Source organism: Scyliorhinus torazame, chromosome 16 (assembly GCF_047496885.1).
Source record: "Scyliorhinus torazame isolate Kashiwa2021f chromosome 16, sScyTor2.1, whole genome shotgun sequence".
Taxonomy (NCBI): Eukaryota; Metazoa; Chordata; class Chondrichthyes; order Carcharhiniformes; family Scyliorhinidae; genus Scyliorhinus; species Scyliorhinus torazame.
The window spans coordinates 193,531,518-193,553,419 of NC_092722.1; the positions used below are offsets into that span (position 1 = coordinate 193,531,518).

The 21,902-nt window shown below is 56.2% G+C and overlaps 1 protein-coding gene across 9 annotated transcripts in view; it reads right to left on the reverse strand.

Moving 5' to 3' along the window:
• LOC140393354 (LIM domain-binding protein 1) overlaps positions 1-21,902 on the reverse strand; it is a 152,942-nt gene that overhangs the window by 56,344 nt on the left and 74,696 nt on the right. For all 9 annotated transcript variants that reach the window (XM_072479728.1, XM_072479727.1, XM_072479723.1 and 6 more), the window contains one exon: positions 13,321-13,423. In XM_072479728.1, the coding sequence (XP_072335829.1) occupies positions 13,321-13,423 (103 nt within the window). The remainder of the gene's footprint in view (positions 1-13,320; positions 13,424-21,902) is intronic.

Genomic DNA, 21,902 nt, shown 5'->3' on the forward strand with positions numbered 1-21,902 from the left:
GACTGGAATCTAATCGAGGGGTTCGGGGTGGTTTATATATAGAATAACAGATACCCGGGAGTGAGTTACAGACTGGAATCTAATCGAGGGGTTCAGGGTGGTTGCTTTATAGAATAACAGATACCCGGGAGTGAGTTACAAACGGGAATATAATCGAGGGGTTCGGAGTGGTTTATATATAGAATAACAGATACCCGGGAGTGAGTTACAGACTGGAATCTAATCGAGGGGTTTGGAGTGGTTTATATATAGAATAACAGATACCCGGGAGTGAGTTACAGACTGGAATCTAATCGAGGGGTTTGGAGTGGTTTATATATAGAATAACAGATACCCGGGAGTGAATTACAGACTGGAATCTAATCGAGGGGTTCGGGATGGTTTATATATAAAATAACAGATACCCGGGAGTGGTTACAGACTGGAATCTAATCGAGGGGTTTGGGTGGATTATATATAGAATAACAGATACCCGGGAGTGAGTTACAGACTGGAATCTAATCGAGGGGTTCGGGGTGGTTTATATATAGAATAACAGATACCCGGGAGTGAGTTACAGACTGGAATCTAATCGAGGGGTTTGGGTGGTTTATATATAGAATAACAGATACCCGGGAGTGAGTTACAGACTGGAATCTAATCGAGGGGTTCGGGGTGGTTTATATGTAGAATAACAGATACCCGGGAGTGAGTTACAGACTGGAATCTAATCGAGGGGTTTGGGTGGTTTATATATAGAATAACAGATACCCGGGAGTGAGTTACAGACTGGAATCTAATCGAGGGGTTCGGGGTGGTTTATATATAGAATAACAGATACCCGGGAGTGAGTTACAGACTGGAATCTAATCGAGGGGTTCAGGGTGGTTTGTATATAGAATAACAGATACCCGGGAGTGAGTTACAGACTGGAGTCTAATCGAGGGATTCGGGTGGTTTATATATAGAATAACAGATACCCGGGAGTGAGTTACAGACTGGAGTCTAATCGAGGGATTCGGGTGGTTTATATATAGAATAACAGATACCCGGGAGTGAGTTACAGACTGGAGTCTAATCGAGGGGTTCAGGGTGGTTTATATGCCGAATAACCAATACCAGCAATGAGGGAGCTGGAGCCAGTGTTCCAGAAGGGAAATCATTTTTGAGGGTGGTTTCAGAGATCGGCTCACCCAGTGATTAGGAGCAGGAACTCTGTTCAATATTCCTCTTCCTCCAAGATAACTGTGGATCCAAAATGAAAAGACAAAGCCGAGATCCATTGACTCAGCACATTTAGAAACCTTTCTGTTTACTTCATCTCAGTGTCATTGTGTAAAATTCACCCCGTCCCTCCACAGCAGAAATAACCCCAGCATTCATTAAAACAGTAAGCGAATGAACTTACAAACTTACATTCTGAAGAAGCTTTTGTGACCGTGTGACAATCTAAAGCATTGTACGAACAATTGAATATATTCTCCAGCAAAGGTCAGTGTGTGCGTAACCCTAACCCCAGTGAGAGGCAGTGTGTGTGGAACCCGTACCCCAGTGAGAGTCAGTGTGTGTGGAACCCGTACCCCAGTGAGAGGCAGTGTGTGTGGGACCCGTACCCCAGTGAGAGTCAGTGTGTGTGGGACCCGTACCCCAGTGAGAGGCAGTGTGTGTGGGACCCGTACCCCAGTGAGAGGCAGTGTGTGTGGGACCCGTACCCCAGTGAGAGTCAGTGTGTGTGGGACCCGTACCCCAGTGAGAGTCAGTGTGTGTGGGTCCCGTAACCCAGTGAGAGTCAGTGTGTGTGGGACCCGTACCCCAGTGAGAGTCAGTGTGTGTGGGACCCGTACCCCAGTGAGAGTCAGTGTGTGTGGGACCCGTACCCCAGTGAGAGGCAGTGTGTGTGGGACCCGTACCCCAGTGAGAGTCAGTGTGTGTGGGGCCCGTACCCCAGTGAGAGTCAGTGTGTGTGGGACCCGTACCCCAGTGAGAGTCAGTGTGTGTGGGTCCCGTAACCCAGTGAGAGTCAGTGTGTGTGGGACCCGTACCCCAGTGAGAGTCAGTGTGTGTGGGACCCGTACCCCAGTGAGAGTCAGTGTGTGTGGGACCCGTACCCCAGTGAGAGGCAGTGTGTGTGGGACCCGTACCCCAGTGAGAGTCAGTGTGTGTGGGGCCCGTACCCCAGTGAGAGTCAGTGTGTGTGGGACCCGTACCCCAGTGAGAGTCAGTGTGTGTGGCACCCGTACCCCAGTGAGAGTCAGTGTGTGTGGAACCCATACCCCAGTGAGAGTCAGTGTGTGTGGGACCCGTACCCCAGTGAGAGTCAGTGTGTGTGGGACCCGTACCCCAGTGAGAGTCAGTGTGTGTGGGACCCGTACCCCAGTGAGTCAGTGTGTCTGGGACCCGTACCCCAGTGAGAGTCAGTGTGTGTGGGACCCGTACCCCAGTGAGAGTCAGTGTGTGTGGGACCCGTACCCCAGTGAGAGTCAGTGTGTCTGGGACCCGTACCCCAGTGAGAGTCAGTGTGTGTGGGACCCGTACCCCAGTGAGAGTCAGTGTGTGTGGGACCCGTACCCCAGTGAGAGTCAGTGTGTGTGGGACCCGTACCCCAGTGAGAGGCAGTGTGTGTGGGACCCGTACCCCAGTGAGAGTCAGTGTGTGTGGGGCCCGTACCCCAGTGAGAGTCAGTGTGTGTGGGACCCGTACCCCAGTGAGAGTCAGTGTGTGTGGGTCCCGTAACCCAGTGAGAGTCAGTGTGTGTGGGACCCGTACCCCAGTGAGAGTCAGTGTGTGTGGGACCCGTACCCCAGTGAGAGTCAGTGTGTGTGGGACCCGTACCCCAGTGAGAGGCAGTGTGTGTGGGACCCGTACCCCAGTGAGAGTCAGTGTGTGTGGGGCCCGTACCCCAGTGAGAGTCAGTGTGTGTGGGACCCGTACCCCAGTGAGAGTCAGTGTGTGTGGCACCCGTACCCCAGTGAGAGTCAGTGTGTGTGGAACCCATACCCCAGTGAGAGTCAGTGTGTGTGGGACCCGTACCCCAGTGAGAGTCAGTGTGTGTGGGACCCGTACCCCAGTGAGAGTCAGTGTGTGTGGGACCCGTACCCCAGTGAGTCAGTGTGTGTGGGACCCGTACCCCAGTGAGAGTCAGTGTGTGTGGGACCCGTACCCCAGTGAGAGTCAATGTGTGTGGGACCTGTACCCCAGTGAGAGTCAGTGTGTGTGGGACCCGTACCCCAATGAGAGTCAGTGTGTGTGGGACCTGTACCCCAGTGAGAGTCAGTGTGTGTGGGACCCGTACCCCAATGAGAGTCAGTGTGTGTGGGACCTGTACCCCAGTGAGAGTCAGTGTGTGTGGGACCCGTACCCCAATGAGAGTCAGTGTGTGTGGGACCCGTACCCCAGTGAGATTCAGTGTCTGCAGCACCCGTACCCCAGTGAGAGTCAGTGTGTGTGGGACCCGTACCCCAGTGAGACTCAGTGTGTGTGGGATCCGTACCCCAGTGAGATTCAGTGTCTGCAGCACCCGTACCCCAGTGAGACTCAGTGTGTGTGGGACCCGTACCCCAGTGAGAGTCAGTGTGTGTGGGACCCGTACCCCAGTGAGAGTCAGTGTGTGTGGGACCTGCACCCCAGTGAGTCAGTGTGCGTGGGACCCGTACCCCAGTGAGAGTCAGTGTGTGTGGGACCCATACCCCAGTGAGAGTCAGTGTGTGTGGGACCCGTACCCCAGTGAGAGTCAGTGTGTGTGGAAACCGTACCCCAGTGAGAGTCAGTGTGTGTGGGACCCGTACCCCAGTGAGAGTCAGTGTGTGTGGGACCCGTACCCCAGTGAGAGTCAGTGTGTGTGGAACCCGTACCCCAGTGAGAGTCAGTGTGTGTGGGACCCGTACCCCAGTGAGAGTCAGTGTGTGTGGGACCCGTATCCCAGTGAGAGCCAGTGTGTGTAGGACCCGTAGCCAGTGAGAGTCAGTGTGTGTGGGACCCGTACCCCAGTGAGAGTCAGAATGTGTGGTATCCATACCCCAGTGAGAGTCAGTGTGCGTGGGACCCTTCACCAGTGAGAGTCAGTGTGTATGGGACCCGTACCCCAGTGAGAGTCAGTGTGTGTGGGACCCGTACCCCAGTGAGAGTCAGTGTGTGTGGGACCCGTATCCCAGTGAGAGCCAGTGTGTGTAGGACCCGTACCCCAGTGAGAGTCAGTGTATGTGGGACCCGTTCCCCAGTGAGAGTCAGTGTGTGTGTGGGACCCCTACCCCAGTGACAGTCGGTGTGTGTGGAACCCGTTCCCCAGTGAGAGTCAGTGTGTGTGGGACCCGTACCCCAGTGAGAGTCAGTGTGTGTGGGACCCGTACCCCAGTGAGAGTCAGTGTGTGTGGGACCCCTACCCCAGTGAGAGTCAGTGTGTGTGGGATCCGTACCCCAGTGAGAGTCAGTGTGTGTGGAACCCGTACCCCAGTGAGAGTCAGTGTGTGTGGAACCCGTACCCCAGTGAGAGTCAGTGTATGTGGGACCCGTTCCCCAGTGAGAGTCAGTATGTGTGTGGGACCCATACCCCAGTGACAGTCGGTGTGTGTGGAACCCGTTCCCCAGTGAGAGTCAGTGTGTGTGGGACCCGTACCCCAGTGAGAGTCAGTGTGTGTGGAACCCGTTCCCCAGTGAGAGTCAGTGTGTGTGGGACCCGTTCCCCAGTGAGAGTCAGTGTGTGTGGGACCCGTACCCCAGTGAGAGTCAGTGTGTGTGGGACCTGTACCCCAGTGAGAGTCAGTGTGTGTTGTACCCGTACCCCAGTGAGTGTCAGTGTGTGTGGAACCCGTTCCCCAGTGAGAGTCAGTGTGTGTGGGACCCGTACCCCAGTGAGATTCAGTGTCTGCGGCCCCGTACCCCAGTGAGAGTCAGTGTGTGTGGGACCCGAACCCCAGTGAGAGTCAGTGTGTGTGGGATCCGTACCCCAGTGAGAGTCAGTGTGTGTGGGACCCGTACCCCAGTGAGAGTCAGTGTGTGTGGGACCCGTACCCCAGTGAGAGTCAGTGTGTGTGGGACCTGCACCCCAGTGAGTCAGTGTGCGTGGGACCCGTACCCCAGTGAGAGTCAGTGTGTGTGGGACCCGTACCCCAGTGAGAGTCAGTGTGTGTGGGACCCGTACCCCAGTGAGAGTCAGTGTGTGTGGAAACCGTACCCCAGTGAGAGTCAGTGTGTGTGGGACCCGTACCCCAGTGAGAGTCAGTGTGTGTGGGACCCGTACCCCAGTGAGAGTCAGTGTGTGTGGAACCCGTACCCCAGTGAGAGTCAGTGTGTGTGGGACCCGTACCCCAGTGAGAGTCAGTGTGTGTGGGACCCGTATCCCAGTGAGAGCCAGTGTGTGTAGGACCCGTACCCCAGTGAGAGTTAGTGTGTGTGGGACCCGTACCCCAGTGAGAGTCAGAATGTGTGGGATCCGTACCCCAGTTTGAGTCAGTGTGCGTGGGACCCTTCACCAGTGAGAGTCAGTGTGTATGGGACCCGTTCCCCAGTGAGAGTCAGTATGTGTGTGGGACCCATACCCCAGTGAGAGTCAGTGTGTGTGGGACCCGTACCCCAGTGAGAGTCAGTGTGTGTGGGACCCGTACCCCAGTGAGAGTCAGTGTGTGTGGGACCCGTTCCCCAGTGAGAGTCAGTGTGTGTGTGGGACCCCTACCCCAGTGACAGTCGGTGTGTGTGGAACCCGTTCCCCAGTGAGAGTCAGTGTGTGTGGGACCCGTACCCCAGTGAGAGTCAGTGTGTGTGGGACCCGTACCCCAGTGAGAGTCAGTGTGTGTGGGACCCCTACCCCAGTGAGAGTCAGTGTGTGTGGGATCCGTACCCCAGTGAGAGTCAGTGTGTGTGGAACCCGTACCCCAGTGAGAGTCAGTGTGTGTGGAACCCGTACCCCAGTGAGAGTCAGTGTATGTGGGACCCGTTCCCCAGTGAGAGTCAGTATGTGTGTGGGACCCATACCCCAGTGACAGTCGGTGTGTGTGGAACCCGTTCCCCAGTGAGAGTCAGTGTGTGTGGGACCCGTACCCCAGTGAGAGTCAGTGTGTGTGGAACCCGTTCCCCAGTGAGAGTCAGTGTGTGTGGGACCCGTTCCCCAGTGAGAGTCAGTGTGTGTGGGACCCGTACCCCAGTGAGAGTCAGTGTGTGTGGGACCCGTACCCCAGTGAGAGTCAGTGTGTGTGGGACCCGTACCCCAGTGAGTGTCAGTGTGTGTGGAACCCGTTCCCCAGTGAGAGTCAGTGTGTGTGGGACCCGTACCCCAGTGAGATTCAGTGTCTGCGGCCCCGTACCCCAGTGAGAGTCAGTGTGTGTGGGACCCGAACCCCAGTGAGAGTCAGTGTGTGTGGGATCCGTACCCCAGTGAGAGTCAGTGTGTGTGGGACCCGTACCCCAGTGAGAGTCAGTGTGTGTGGGACCCGTACCCCAGTGAGAGTCAGTGTGTGTGGGACCTGCACCCCAGTGAGTCAGTGTGCGTGGGACCCGTACCCCAGTGAGAGTCAGTGTGTGTGGGACCCGTACCCCAGTGAGAGTCAGTGTGTGTGGGACCCGTACCCCAGTGAGAGTCAGTGTGTGTGGAAACCGTACCCCAGTGAGAGTCAGTGTGTGTGGGACCCGTACCCCAGTGAGAGTCAGTGTGCGTGGGACCCTTCACCAGTGAGAGTCAGTGTGTATGGGACCCGTACCCCAGTGAGAGTCAGTGTGTGTGGGACCCGTACCCCAATGAGAGTCAGTGTGTGTGGGACCCGTATCCCAGTGAGAGCCAGTGTGTGTAGGACCCGTACCCCAGTGAGAGTCAGTGTGTGTGGGACCCGTACCCCAGCGAGAGTAAGAATGTGTGGGATCCGTACCCCAGTGAGAGTCAGTGTGTGCGGGACCCGTACCCCAGTGAGAGTCAGTGTGTGTGGGACCCGTACCCCAGTGAGAGTCAGTGGATGTGGGACCCGTTCCCCAGTGAGAGTCAGTGTGTGTGGGACCCCTACCCCAGTGAGAGTCAGTGTGTGTGGGATCCGTACCCCAGTGAGAGTCAGTGTGTGTGGAACCCGTACCCCAGTGAGAGTCAGTGTGTGTGGAACCCGTACCCCAGTGAGAGTCAGTGTATGTGGGACCCGTTCCCCAGTGAGAGTCAGTATGTGTGTGGGACCCATACCCCAGTGACAGTCGGTGTGTGTGGAACCCGTTCCCCAGTGAGAGTCAGTGTGTGTGGGACTCGTACCCCAGTGAGAGTCAGTGTGTGTGGAACCCGTTCCCCAGTGAGAGTCAGTGTGTGTGGGACCCGTTCCCCAGTGAGAGTCAGTGTGTGTGGGACCCGTACCCCTGTGAGAGTCAGTGTGTGTGGGACCCGTACCCCAGTGAGAGTCAGTGTGTGTGGAACCCGTTCCCCAGTGAGAGTCAGTGTGTGTGGGACCCGTACCCCAGTGAGAGTGAGTGTGTGTGGGACCCGTACCCCAGTGAGAGTCAGTGTGTGTGGGACCCGTACCCCAGTGAGAGACAGTTTGTGTGGAACCCGTACCCCAGTGAGAGCCAGTGTGTGTGGGACCCGTACCCCAGTGAGCGTCAGTGTGTGTGGAACCCGTACCCCAGTGAGAGTCAGTGTGTGTGGGACCCGTACCCCAGTGAGCGTCAGTGTGTGTGGAACCCGTACCCCAGTGAGAGCCAGTGTGTGTGGGACCCGTACCCCAGTGAGCGTCAGTGTGTGTGGAACCCTTACCCCAGTGAGAGTCAGTGTGTGTGGAACCCTAACCCCAGTGAGAGTCAGTGTGTGTGGGACCCGTATCCCAGTGAGAGTCAGTGTATGTGGGACCCGTTCCCCAGTGAGAGTCAGTGTGTGTGTGGGACCCCTACCCCAGTGACAGTCGGTGTGTGTGGAACCCGTTCCCCAGTGAGAGTCAGTGTGTGTGGGACCCGTACCCCAGTGAGAGTCAGTGTGTGTGGGACCCGTACCCCAGTGAGAGTCAGTGTGTGTGGGACCCCTACCCCAGTGAGAGTCAGTGTGTGTGGGATCCGTACCCCAGTGAGAGTCAGTGTGTGTGGAACCCGTACCCCAGTGAGAGTCGGTGTGTGTGGAACCCGTACCCCAGTGAGAGTCAGTGTATGTGGGACCCGTTCCCCAGTGAGAGTCAGTATGTGTGTGGGACCCATACCCCAGTGACAGTCGGTGTGTGTGGAACCCGTTCCCCAGTGAGAGTCAGTGTGTGTGGGACCCGTACCCCAGTGAGAGTCAGTGTGTGTGGAACCCGTTCCCCAGTGAGAGTCAGTGTGTGTGGGACCCGTTCCCCAGTGAGAGTCAGTGTGTGTGGGACCCGTACCCCAGTGAGAGTCAGTGTGTGTGGGACCCGTACCCCAGTGAGAGTCAGTGTGTGTGGGACCCGTACCCCAGTGAGTGTCAGTGTGTGTGGAACCCGTTCCCCAGTGAGGGTCAGTGTGTGTGGGACCCGTACCCCAGTGAGATTCAGTGTCTGCGGCCCCGTACCCCAGTGAGAGTCAGTGTGTGTGGGACCCGAACCCCAGTGAGAGTCAGTGTGTGTGGGATCCGTACCCCAGTGAGAGTCAGTGTGTGTGGGACCCGTACCCCAGTGAGAGTCAGTGTGTGTGGGACCCGTACCCCAGTGAGAGTCAGTGTGTGTGGGACCTGCACCCCAGTGAGTCAGTGTGCGTGGGACCCGTACCCCAGTGAGAGTCAGTGTGTGTGGGACCCGTACCCCAGTGAGAGTCAGTGTGTGTGGGACCCGTACCCCAGTGAGAGTCAGTGTGTGTGGAACCCGTACCCCAGTGAGAGTCAGTGTGTGTGGGACCCGTACCCCAGTGAGAGTCAGTGTGTGTGGGACCCGTACCCCAGTGAGAGTCAGTGTGTGTGGAACCCGTACCCCAGTGAGAGTCAGTGTGTGTGGGACCCGTACCCCAGTGAGAGTCAGTGTGTGTGGGACCCGTATCCCAGTGAGAGCCAGTGTGTGTAGGACCCGTACCCCAGTGAGAGTCAGTGTGTGTGGGACCCGTACCCCAGTGAGAGTCAGAATGTGTGGGATCCGTACCCCAGTGAGAGTCAGTGTGCGTGGGACCCTTCACCAGTGAGAGTCAGTGTGTATGGGACCCGTACCCCAGTGAGAGTCAGTGTGTGTGGGACCCGTACCCCAGTGACAGTCAGTGTGTGTGCGACCCGTATCCCAGTGAGAGCCAGTGTGTGTAGGACCCGTACCCCAGTGAGAGTCAGTGTGTGTGGGACCCGTACCCCAGCGAGAGTCAGAATGTGTGGGATCCGTACCCCAGTGAGAGTCAGTGTGTTCGGGACCCGTACCCCAGTGAGAGTCAGTGTGTGTGGGACCCGTACCCCAGTGAGAGTCAGTGTGTGTGGAACCCTTACCCCAGTGAGAGTCAGTGTGTGTGGAACCCTAACCCCAGTGAGAGTCAGTGTGTGTGGGACCCGTATCCCAGTGAGAGTCAGTGTATGTGGGACCCGTTCCCCAGTGAGAGTCAGTGTGTGTGTGGGACCCCTACCCCAGTGACAGTCGGTGTGTGTGGAACCCGTTTCCCAGTGAGAGTCAGTGTGTGTGGGACCCGTACCCCAGTGAGAGTCAGTGTGTGTGGGACCCGTACCCCAGTGAGAGTCAGTGTGTGTGGGACCCCTACCCCAGTGAGAGTCAGTGTGTGTGGGATCCGTACCCCAGTGAGAGTCAGTGTGTGTGGAACCCGTACCCCAGTGAGAGTCAGTGTGTGTGGAACCCGTACCCCAGTGAGAGTCAGTGTATGTGGGACCCGTTCCCCAGTGAGAGTCAGTATGTGTGTGGGACCCATACCCCAGTGACAGTCGGTGTGTGTGGAACCCGTTCCCCAGTGAGAGTCAGTGTGTGTGGGACCCGTACCCCAGTGAGAGTCAGTGTGTGTGGAACCCGTTCCCCAGTGAGAGTCAGTGTGTGTGGGACCCGTTCCCCAGTGAGAGTCAGTGTGTGTGGGACCCGTACCCCAGTGAGAGTCAGTGTGTGTGGGACCCGTACCCCAGTGAGAGTCAGTGTGTGTGGGACCCGTACCCCAGTGAGAGTCAGTGTGTGTGGAACCCGTTCCCCAGTGAGAGTCAGTGTGTGTGGGACCCGTACCCCAGTGAGAGTGAGTGTGTGTGGGACCCGTACCCCAGTGAGAGTCAGTGTGTGTGGGACCCGTACCCCAGTGAGAGACAGTTTGTGTGGAACCCGTACCCCAGTGAGAGCCAGTGTGTGTGGGACCCGTACCCCAGTGAGCGTCAGTGTGTGTGGAACCCATACCCCAGTGAGAGTCAGTGTGTGTGGGACCCGTACCCCAGTGAGCGTCAGTGTGTGTGGAACCCGTACCCCAGTGAGAGCCAGTGTGTGTGGGACCCTTCCCCCAGTGAGCGTCAGTGTGTATGGAACCCATACCCCAGTGAGAGTCAGTTTGTGTGGGACCCGTACCCCAGTGAGGGTCAGTGTGTGTGGGACCCGTACCCCAGTGAGAGTCAGTGTGTGTGGGACCCGTACCCCAGTGAGCGTCAGTGTGTGTGGAACCCGTACCCCAGTGAGAGCCAGTGTGTGTTTGGGGCCCGTACCCCAGTGAGCGTCAGTGTGTGTGGAACCCATACCCCAGTGAGAGTCAGTGTGTGTGGGACCCGTACCCCAGTGAGGGTCAGTGTGTGTGGGACCCGTACCCAAGTGAGAGTCAGTGTGTGTGGGACCCGTACCCCAGTGAGAGACAGTTTGTGTGGAACCCGTACCCCAGTGAGAGTCAGTGTGTGTGGAACCCATACCCCAGTGAGGGTCAGTGTGTGTGGGACCCGTACCCCAGTGAGCGTCAGTGTGTGTGGAACCCATACCCCAGTGAGAGTCAGTGTGTGTGGGACCCGTACCCTAGTGAGGGTCAGTGTGTGTGGGACCCGTACCCCAGTGAGCGTCAGTGTGTGTGGAACCCATACCCCAGTGAGAGTCAGTGTGTGTGGGACCCGTACCCCAGTGAGAGTCAGTGTGTGTGGGACCCGTACCCCAGTGAGCGTCAGTGTGTGTGGAACCCGTACCCCAGTGAGAGTCAGTGTGTGTGGGACCCGTACCCCAGTGAGAGTCAGTGTGTGTGGGACCCGTATCCCAGTGAGAGTCAGTGTGTGGTGAATCTGTATCCCAGTGAGAGTCAGTGTGCGTCGGACCCGTACCCCTGTGAGAGTCAGTGTGTGTGGGACCCGTACCCCAGTGAGAGTCAGTGTGTGTGGGACCCGTACCCCAGTGAGAGTCAGTGTGTGTGGGACCCGTACCCCAGTGAGAGTCAGTGTGTGTGGGACCCGTACCCCAGTGAGAGTCAGTGTGTGTGGAACCCGTACCCCAGTGAGAGTCAGTGTGCGTGGAACCCGTTCCCCAGTGAGAGTCAGTGTGTGTGGGACCCGTACCCCAGTGAGAGTCAGTGTGTGTGGGACCCGTACCCCAGTGAGAGTCAGTGTGTGTGAAACCCGTTCCCCAGTGAGAGTCAGTGTGTGTGGGACCCGTACCCCAGTGAGAGTCAGTGTGTGTGGAACCCATACCCCAGTGAGAGTCAGTGTGTGTGGAACCCGTTCCCCAGTGAGAGGAAGTGTGTGTGGAACCCGTTCCCCAGTGAGAGTCAGTGTTTGTGGGACTCGTACCCCAGTGAGAGTCAGTGTGTGTGGGACCCGTACCCCAGTGAGAGTCAGTGTGTGTGGAATCCGTTCCCCAGTGAGAGTCAGTGTGTGTGGGACCCGTACCCCAGTGAGAGTCAGTGTGTGTGGAATCCGTTCCCCAGTGAGAGTCAGTGTGTGTGGGACCCGTACCCCAGTGAGCGTCAGTGTTTTTGTACCCATACCCCAGTGAGAGTCAGTGTGTGTGGGACCCGTACCCCAGTGAGGGTCAGTGTGTGTGGGACCCGTACCCCAGTGAGAGTCAGTGTGTGTGGGACCCGTACCCCAGTGAGAGACAGTTTGTGTGGAACCCGTACCCCAGTGAGAGTCAGTGTGTGTGGAACCCATACCCCAGTGAGGGTCAGTGTGTGTGGGACCCGTACCCCAGTGAGCGTCAGTGTGTGTGGAACCCATACCCCAGTGTGAGTCAGTGTGTGTGGGACCCGTACCCCAGTGAGGGTCAGTGTGTGTGGGACCCGTACCCCAGTGAGCGTCAGTGTGTGTGGAACCCATACCCCAGTGAGAGTCAGTGTGTGTGGGACCCGTACCCCAGTGAGAGTCAGTGTGTGTGGGACCCGTACCCCATTGAGCGTCAGTGTGTGTGGAACCCGTACCGCAGTGAGAGTCAGTGTGTGTGGGACCCGTACCCCAGTGAGAGTCAGTGTGTGTGGAATCTGTATCCCAGTGAGAGTCAGTGTGCGTGGGACCCGTATCCCAGTGAGAGTCAGTGTGTGTGGGACCCGTACCCCAGTGAGAGTCAGTGTGTGTGGGACCCGTACCCCAGTGAGAGTCAGTGTGTGTGGGACCTGTACCCCAGTGAGAGTCAGTGTGTGTGGAACCCGTACCCCAGTGAGAGTCAGTGTGTGTGGAACCCGTTCCCCAGTGAGAGTCAGTGTGTGTGGGACCCGTACCCCAGTGAGAGTCAGTGTGTGTGGGACCCGTACCCCAGTGAGAGTCAGTGTGTGTGGAACCCGTTCCCCAGTGAGAGTCAGTGTGTGTGGGACCCGTACCCCAGTGAGAGTCAGTGTGTGTGGAACCCATACCCCAGTGAGAGTCAGTGTGTGTGGAACCCGTTCCCCAGTGAGAGGAAGTGTGTGTGGAACCCGTTCCCCAGTGAGAGTCAGTGTGTGTGGGACTCGTACCCCAGTGAGAGTCAGTGTGTGTGGGACCCGCACCCCAGTGAGAGTCAGTGTGTGTGGAATCCGTTCCCCAGTGAGAGTCAGTGTGTGTGGGACCCGTACCCCAGTGAGAGTCAGTGTGTGTGGAATCCGTTCCCTAGTGAGAGTCAGTGTGTGTGGGACCCGTACCCCAGTGAGAGTCAGTGTGTGTGGGACCCGTACCCCAGTGAGAGTCAGTGGGTGTGGGACCCGTACCCCAGTGACAGTCAGTGTGTGTGGAATCCGTTCCCCAGTGAGAGTCAGTGTGTGTGGGACCCGTACCCCAGTGAGAGTCAGTGTGTGTGGGACCCGTACCCCAGTGAGAGTCAGTGTGTGTGGGACCCGTACCCCAGTGAGAGTCAGTGAGAATATCTTGTTTTGCGATAACTGTCCCAGGGCTGTAGCGAGGGCTCCTTGGTCATATTACCAGTATGTTTGGCACCCATTGAGACTGAGAGTGAGATCATGGCACTGTGCAGCCTCGACTCGATTGATTAGTTTTTGCAGAAAAGAAAGCAGTAATGTGACTGAGTCTGTTCCCAGGAGACTCACGCTTACCCCACATCGCGATCCAGCATGCTGCCCGGGTGGTAGGGGGGAAACGCGTTGCCGTTGGGGGGCTCCTTCGGCGAGTACAGTTTGAAGGACTTAGACGAACACCCTAGAACAAAAGGACAGAGAAACATAAATACTGATGCAGGTATGTAAATACATCAAATTGTGCAGGCGAATCAGACTGTATCCCCACCAGTATCACCTTTTTCACAGTTCAATAGGGCTCCCAGTTCCCTCCCACTTTCTACTGTGGAAATATGGGGCGCGATTCTCTGACCCCCCACCGGGTCGGAGAATCGCCGGGAGCTGGCGTGAATCCCGCCCCCGCCGTGTCCCGAATTCTCCGCCACCAGAGATTCGGCGGGGTCAGCAATCGTGCCGCGCCGGTTGGCGGGCCCACCCCCGGCGAATCTCCGGCCCGCGATGGGCCGAAGTCTCGCCGCTGTCAACCCTCTCCCGCCGGCGTGGATTAAACCACCTTCTGACCGGCGGGACAAGGCGGCGCGGGCGGGCTCCGGGGTCCTGGGGGGGCGATCTGGCCCCGGTGCCCCCACGGTGGCCTGGCCCGCAATCGGGGCCCACCGATCCGCGGGCGGGCCTGTGCCATGATGGCACTCTTTTTCTTCCGCCTTCGCCATGGTCTTCACTGTGGCGGAGGCGGAAGAGACCCCCTCCCCTGCGCGGGGATGACGTCAGCAGCCGCTGACGCTCCCGCGCATGCGTCACCCGGCGAAGACCTTTCGGCGCCGGCTGCCGTGGCGCCAAAGGCCTTTCCCGCCAGCCGGCGGAGCGGAAACCACTCCGGCGTGGGCCTAGCCCCTCAAGGTGACGGCTTGGCCCCTAAAGGTGCGGAGACTTCCTGGGTTCCCGCCACTCCATTACGCCGGAACCCCCGCCCCGCCGGGTAGGGGAGAATCCCGCCCATAGTCTTTGTTAAGAGCATTGATTGACCAGGTGATGACCAGGCTTCAATGAGAGAGATTATATAAACTAAGCTTCTGAGTCCAAAAATATGGAGAGTTAAGGGATGATTTGACTCAGGTTTTTAGTATTTAGGGTGGATAGAGAGAAACCTATTCCACTTATGGTAGGGGTCTCGGACTAGGGTATATAATCTTTCTTTCAGAGTCAGCCATCCAGGGGAAGAGCTGGCAAACATTTTCACACAAAAAAAGTTAGAATTAGGAACTATCTCACAATGAAAGTAGATGATAGCTCAGATGGTCATGTTAAATTTAAGATCAATTGCCCCTGCCCATCCCAGCTTCACTTTGAGGATATCCTGCAGTGTGGCACTATCACCGTGCTAAATGGAATAAATTCAGAAGAGATCTAGCCACTCTGGACTGGGCATCCATGAGGTGCTGTGAGCTGCAGAATTATATTCAACCCCAATCTGGAACCTCCTGGCCCGGCATACCCCCCACTCCACCATTACCACCCAGCCAGGGGAACAATTTGGTTCAATGAAGAGTGCAGAAGAGCGTGCCAAGAGCAACATCAGGCATAGCTAAAAATGAGGTGCCAACCTGGTGAAGCTACAACACAGGACTACTTGTGTCAAACAGGATAAGCAGCAAGTAATAGACAGAGCTAAGCAATTCCACAACCAATGGATCAGATCTAAACTCTGTAGTCCTGCCACATCCAGTTGTGAATGGTGGTGGACAATTAAACAACTCACTGGAGGAGGAGACTCCACAAATATTCCCATCCTCAATGATGGAGGAGCCCAGCACATCTGTGCAAAAGACAAGGCTGAAACGTTTGCAACAATCTTCAACCAGACAGGCCGAGTGGGTGTTCCACTTTGGCCTCCTCCGGAGGTCCCCAACATCACAGATGTCAGTCTTCAGCCAATTCGATTCACTTTACATATCATCAAAAAACGGCTGAAGGCATTGGATACTGCAAAAGCAATGGATCCTGACATTATTCCGGCAATAGCACTGAAGGCTTGTCCTTCAGAACTCACCACACTCCTAGCCAAGCTGTTCCAGTACGGCTACAACACTGGCATCTACCTGGCAATGTGGAAAATTGACAAGGTATGTGCTGTACACGTAAGCAGGGCTAATCCAACCCAGTTAATCACTGCCCCGTCAGTCTACTCTCAATCATCAGTAAAGTGATGAAAGAGGTCATTGACAGGGCTATCCAGCGGAACTTTCTAAACAATAGCCTGCTCACTGTCGTTCAGTTTAGCCTCTGGCCTCATTACAGCCTTGGTTTAAAAATGGACCAAAGGAGCGGAGGGTGAGAGAGTCTCCACTTGACACCAAAGCAGCATTGACATCAAGGAGCCCTAGAAAAAACGGAGTTAATGGGAATCCGGGGGGAAACTCTACTGGTTGGACTAATACTTTAAAAATATATATATATATTTTATTCCAAATGTAAACAATAACAACAAAACCACATTCCAACAAAACAGTTAACAGTTTGTACAGTTCTCCCTTTTAATACCCCCCCACCCTGCGACGGCCAGCTCCACAAATATCGGGATTAGTGGCCTCTACCGTACCTCAAAGCCCTCTTCTGACCCCCTTAAGGCAAGCTTAATCTTTTCCAACCAGAGAAACCCGTACAGGCCTCCCAGCCAGGCCGCAACCGCCGGTGACGTATCTAACTACCAATTCAAAAGAATCTGTCGCCGAGCAATCAGAGAAGTGAAGGCCGCGACATCGGTCCCCCCCGCCCCCCTCACACACACTGACACTCACTGGGAGAATGGGTCCCACACCTATCACCAGGGCCCCGAAACGTGGACTCCTCCTCCAACCTGGTCTACTCTGCTATCTCCCCCCATCCTCCACCATCGCCTCACCTTCTCCACATTCGCTGCCCAAAAGCAGTGCATCAGGTTCGGGAATGCTAACTCCCCTCTCTGCCTTTGTAGCGGAACCCATTTCACCCTCGGTACCTTCCCTGCCCACACAAATTCCGAGACCAGTGCCTCCACCTTCCAGAAAAAGGCCTTAGGGAGAAAAATCGTGAGGGACTGAAAAACAAACAGCACATTCATCTTTACCACCGGGACCCTCCCTGCCAACGGCAAGTGCAACATATCCCATCTTTTAAAATCCCCCTTAGTCTCTTCTGCTAACCATGTCAAGTTCCACCTATGCATTGTGGCCCACTAATGCCTTACCTGGATCCCCAGATACCAATCATAGAATCATAGCTCCAGGGTCCCAGGTTCGATTCCCGGCTTAGGTCACTGTCTGTGCGGAGTCATAGAATCATATAATAGACTTTACAGTGCAGAAGGAGGCCATTCAGCCCATCGAGTCTGCACCAGCCCTTGGAAAGAGCACCCTACTTAGCCCACATCTCCACCTTATCCCGGTAACCCAGTCACCCCACCTAACCTTTTTGGGTGCTGCCCCTGTCTTGAAGCCAACTAGCAATCCATTCTGCCACTTGTCCACTGACTGCCGGTGGAATCATGACCGGTACAGACTTGGAGGGTCGAAGGGCCTGTTCCTGTGCTGTTTTGCTCTTTGCATTCTCTGACACTAAGGAGCAATTTAGTATGACCAATCCACCCAACCTGCACATCTTTGGACTGTGGGAGGAAACTGGAGCACCCGGAGGAAACCCACGCAGACACGGGGAGGATGTGCAGACTCCGCACAGACAGTGACCTAAGCCGGGAATCGAACCTGGGACCCTGGAGCTATGAAGCACAGAGCTAACCACTGTGTTACCGAGCTGCCCTAAACCGCTCCCTTGCCATCTTAAACGGTAGCGCCCCCATGGTCTGCCCCCCCATCCCATTGCGTTCATCGGGAACACCTCACTCTTCCTTACGTTCGACTTACAGCCAGAAATAGCGCCAAATCTCTCCAACAAGCTCATAATTCTGTCCATACCTTCCACAGGTCCAACACAGACAACAGGTTGTTCACATACAGTGATACCCGGTGCTCCCTGCCCCCTTACAATCCCTCGCCACTCAGCCGACGCCTGTAGGCGCACCGGCAAGGGCTCAATCACCAATGCAACTAAGAAAGGGGATGGCTAGTCGGCCGTGGGGGGTGGTGGGGCGGGAGCGCGAGTAGCCCCCTGATCCGGCTGATAACATAGAATGTGAGGGGCCTGAACGGGCCGGTCAAGAGGGCCCGGGTGTTCACGCACTTAAAGGGACTGAAGGCAGACGTGGTTATGCTCCAGGAGACGCAGGTGGCAGATCAGGTCAGGCTGAGAAAGGGATGGGTAGGGCAGGTCTTTCATTCAGGGCTGGATGCGAAGAACAGAGGGGGGGAAGCGGGTGTCGTTCGAGGCGCTGAATATTGTGGCGGGTATTGGGGGTCGATATGTGATGGTGAGTGGTAGGTTGCAAGGGACCCGGGTGGTACTGGTGAATGTGTATGCCCAGAATTGGGACGATGCAGGGTTTATGAAGCGCATGCTGAGTCGGATCCGGATCTGGAAGCGGGGAGCTTGATAATGAGGGCGGGGGGGACTTTAATACGGTACTGGACCCAGCATTGGACCGATTCAGGTCAAGGACGGGTAAGAGGTCAGCTGCGGCCAAGGTGCTAAGGGGGTTTGTGGACCAGATGGGGGGAGTGGATCCGTGGAGGTTTGCCAGGCCGGTGGCCAAAGAGCTCTCTTTTTCCTCCTATGTACATAAGGCCTATTCACGGATAGACTTCTTTGTGATGAGTAGGGCACTGATCCCAAGAGTGGAGGGAACAGAATACTCGGCTATAGCGATTTCGGACCACGCCCCGTACTGGGTGGAGTTGGGGTTGGGGGAGGAGGGGGACCAGCGCCCGCTGTGGCGCCTGGATTTGGGACTGTTAGCGGATGAGGAGGTTTGTGGACAGGTCCGGGGGTGCATTCAGAGATATATAGAGGCCAATGATAATGGGGAGGTGCAGGTGGGTGTGGTTTGGGAGGCTCTGAAGGCGGTGGTTAGGGGAGAGCTAATTTCAATTAAGGCTCACAGGGAGAAGAGGGAGAGGATGGAGAGGGAGAGGTTGGTGGGGAAGATAGTAAGGGTGGACAGGAGCTATGCAGAGGCCCCCGAAGAGGGGCTGCTGAGGGAGCGACGGAACCTCCAAACGGAATTTGATTTATTGACCACGGGGAAGGCAGAGGCTCAGTGGAGGAAAATGCAGGGGGCAGTATAAGAGTATGGGGAGAAGGCGAATCAGATGCTGGCGCATCAGCTGCGTAAGAGGGAGGCGGCGAGGGAGATTGGAGGAATCAGGGATAGGGGGGGGAATGCGGTACGGAGTACGGTTAAATTAAAGAAGGTATTTAGGGATTTCTATGGGGACTTGTACAAGTCAGAGCCCCCGGGGGGATGCGGCGGTTCTTAGATCAACTGAGGTTCCCGAGGGTGGAGGAAGAGCAGGTGGCTGGCCTGTGGGCCCCGATGGGGCTGGCGAAGCTGGTTAAGGGATTGGGGAGCATGCAGGCGGGCAAGGCCCCGGGACCGGATGGGTTCCCGGTTGAATTTTATAGGAAGTATGTGGATCTGTTGGGCCCGTTGCTGGTGAGAACCTTCTTTTAAAAAAATATATATTTATGGTGAGAACCTTCAATGATGCGAGGGAGGAAGGGACTCTGTCCCCGACAATGTCTTGGGCGCTGATCTCGCTGATTCTCAAGCGGGATAAGGACCCACTGCAGTGCGGTTCCTATAGGCCGATCTCGCTCCTTAACGTAGCTGCCAAGTTGTTGGCGAAGGTCTTTGCTACGAGGATTGAGGATTGTGTCCCGGGAGTGATACATGAGGACCAGATGGGGTTCGTGAAGGGCAGGCAGTTAAATGCGAATGTGCGGAGGCTCCTGAACGTGATTATGATGCCCTCGGTGGGAGGGGAAGCGAAGGTGGTGGCGGCTATGGACGCGGAGAAGGCCTTTGATCAGGTGGAGTGGGAGTACCTATGGGAAGTGCTTAGCAGGTTTGGGTTCGGGGAAGGTTTCATAGGGTGGGTCAGGTTGTTATACAGGGCCCCGGTGGCGAGCGTGTTGACGAGCCGGCGGAGATCGGAATATTTCAGATTGTACCGGGGGGCGAGACAGGGGTGTCCCCCGTCCCCTTTGCTGTTCGCACTGGAAATTGAGCCGCCGGTCATGGCATTAAGAGAGTCTAGGAACTGGAGGTGGTTGGTCCGTGGAGGGGAGGAACACCGGGTGTCGTTGTATGCTGATGATCTGTTGTTATATATTGCAGACCCAGTGGAGGGGATGGCGGAGGTCATGCGGATCCTTAGGGAGTTTGGGGACTTCTCGGGCTACCAGCTCAACATGGGGAAGAGTGAGCTCTTTGTTGTGCATGCGGGGGCCCAGGAAAGGGGACTAGAGGAGCTGCCGTTGAAGAGGGCGGAGAGGAGCTTTCGATACCTGGGGATCCAGGTAGCTAGGAGCTGGGGGGCCCTGCATAAGCTTAATTTGACACGGTTGGTGGACCAGATGGAGGAAGATTTTAGGAGATGGGATGTGTTGCCACTTTCCCTGGCGGGTAGGGTGCAGTCGGTCAAGATGACGGTCCTCCCGAGGTTCCTGTTTGTGTTCCAGTGCCTGCCCATCCTAATCCCCAAGGCTTTTTTCAAGCGGGTAAGCAGGAGTATTATGGGGTTTGTATGGGCGCGCAAGACCCCGAGGGTGAAGTGGATGTTTCTGGAGCGCAGTCGGGGCAGGGGTGGGCTGGCGCTACCAAATTTGTGTGGTTATTACTGGGCAGCTAATGTGACGATGATCCGTAAATGGGTAATGGAGGGAGAGGGGGAGGCATGGAAGAGACTAGAGGTGGCATCTTGTGTGGGTACTAGCTTGGGGGCGCTGGTGACGGCACCGTTGCCGCTACCGTCGACGCGGTACACCACGAGCCCGGTGGTGGCAGCGACATTGAAGATCTGGGGGCAGTGGAGGCGACACAGGGGTGAGGTGGGGGCCTCAATCTGGTCCCCGATACGGGATAATCATAGGTTTGTGCCGGGCAGGATGGATGGGGGGTTCCTAAATATGAATGTGGGACCTGTTCATAGATGGGGCTTTTGCTAGCCTGGGGGCGCTGGAGGAGAAATTTGGGTTGCCTCCCGGAAACGCTTTTAGATATATGCAAGTGAGGGCGTTTGTGAGACGGCAGGTGAGGGAATTTTCGCTACTTCCAGCACGAAGGATTCAGGACAGGGTGATTTCGGGTGTATGGGTTGGAGAAGGCAAGGTCGCGACGATTTATCAGGAGCTGCAGGAAGCGGAGGAGGCCTCAGTGGAGGAGTTGAAGGGCAAGTGGGAGGAGGAGCTTGGGGAGGAGCTGGATGAGGGTCTGTGGGCTGATGCCCTGGGCAGGGTGAATTCCTCCTCCTTATGCGCCAGGCTCAGTCTAATACAGTTCAAAGTAGTACATAGGGTGCATATGACAGGGGCGAGGATGAGTAGGTTTTTTGGGGTGGAGGACAGATGCGAGAGATGTTCGGGGAGCCCAGCGAATCACGCCCATACGTTCTGGACGTGCCCGGCGCTGGAGGGGCTTTGCAAGGACTATGTCCAAAGTTGTGAACACCCGGGTCAAGCCGAGCTGGGGGATAGCACTATTTGGGGTATCGGACGAGCCGGGAGTGCAGGAGCTGAAAGAGGCCGGAGTTCTGGCCTTTGCGTCCCTGGGAGCCCGGCGGAGGATCCTACTAATGTGGAGAGAATTAAAGCCCCCGAGCGTGGAAGCTTGGATCAATGACATGGCAGGTTTCATTAAGTTGGAGAGGATAAAGTTTGCCTTGCGAGGATCTGTGAGGGGTTCTCCAGGTGGTGGCAACCATTCCTAGACTTTCTTGCGGAACGCTCGGTGGAGGCCTGCACAAAGGTAGCCAGAAACTCCCCCTTTTCACCGCCTCACTAAATACAACCACCATGTGAGGGGCCAACTCCATCGCAAGCTGCTTGTAAAACTCCGCCGAAAAACCGACCAACCTCAGGGTCTTCCCCGACTGCATCCTACTAATGCACTTCATCACCTCCTTTAAACCCAACAGCTCCTCCAATGCCTGCCCCTTCCCCGCCTCCAACTAGTGGAACTCCAACCCATCCAGAAACCGCCCCATATCCTCCGCCTCCCCCACCGGCTCAGCCCTGTACAACCTCTCGTAGAAAGCCTCAAGCATTTCATTTATCCTCTCTGGCACCGACACCACCTCCTTTCGCCGCCCTCACCTGCAAAATTTTCCTGGACACTGCAACTGGTGGCCAACATACGACTCACTTTCTCCCCCATACTTACACTCGCCTCCACAGGTGCCGCACCCGCCTTACCCCTGGTCAACTGGTTAACCTGCCACTGAAACGTTTTCCTCTCTGCCAATAGCTCCTTCATGGGGGCCACGGAGTATCTCCAGTCCAGCTCAACTATCCCGTCCAATAACCACCGGTGTTTATTGGAAGATAGCTGTGGTGGTTGGAGGCCAATCATCACAGCCCTGGGACATCGCTGCTGGAGTTTCTCAGGGTAGTGTCCCAGGTCCAACCATGAACAATTGCTTCCTCAATGGCTTTCCCTCCATCATAAGGTCAGAAGTGGGGTTGTTCGTTGATAATTTAAACCGGAATTGAAAGTTAGTCTCAGTAATGGT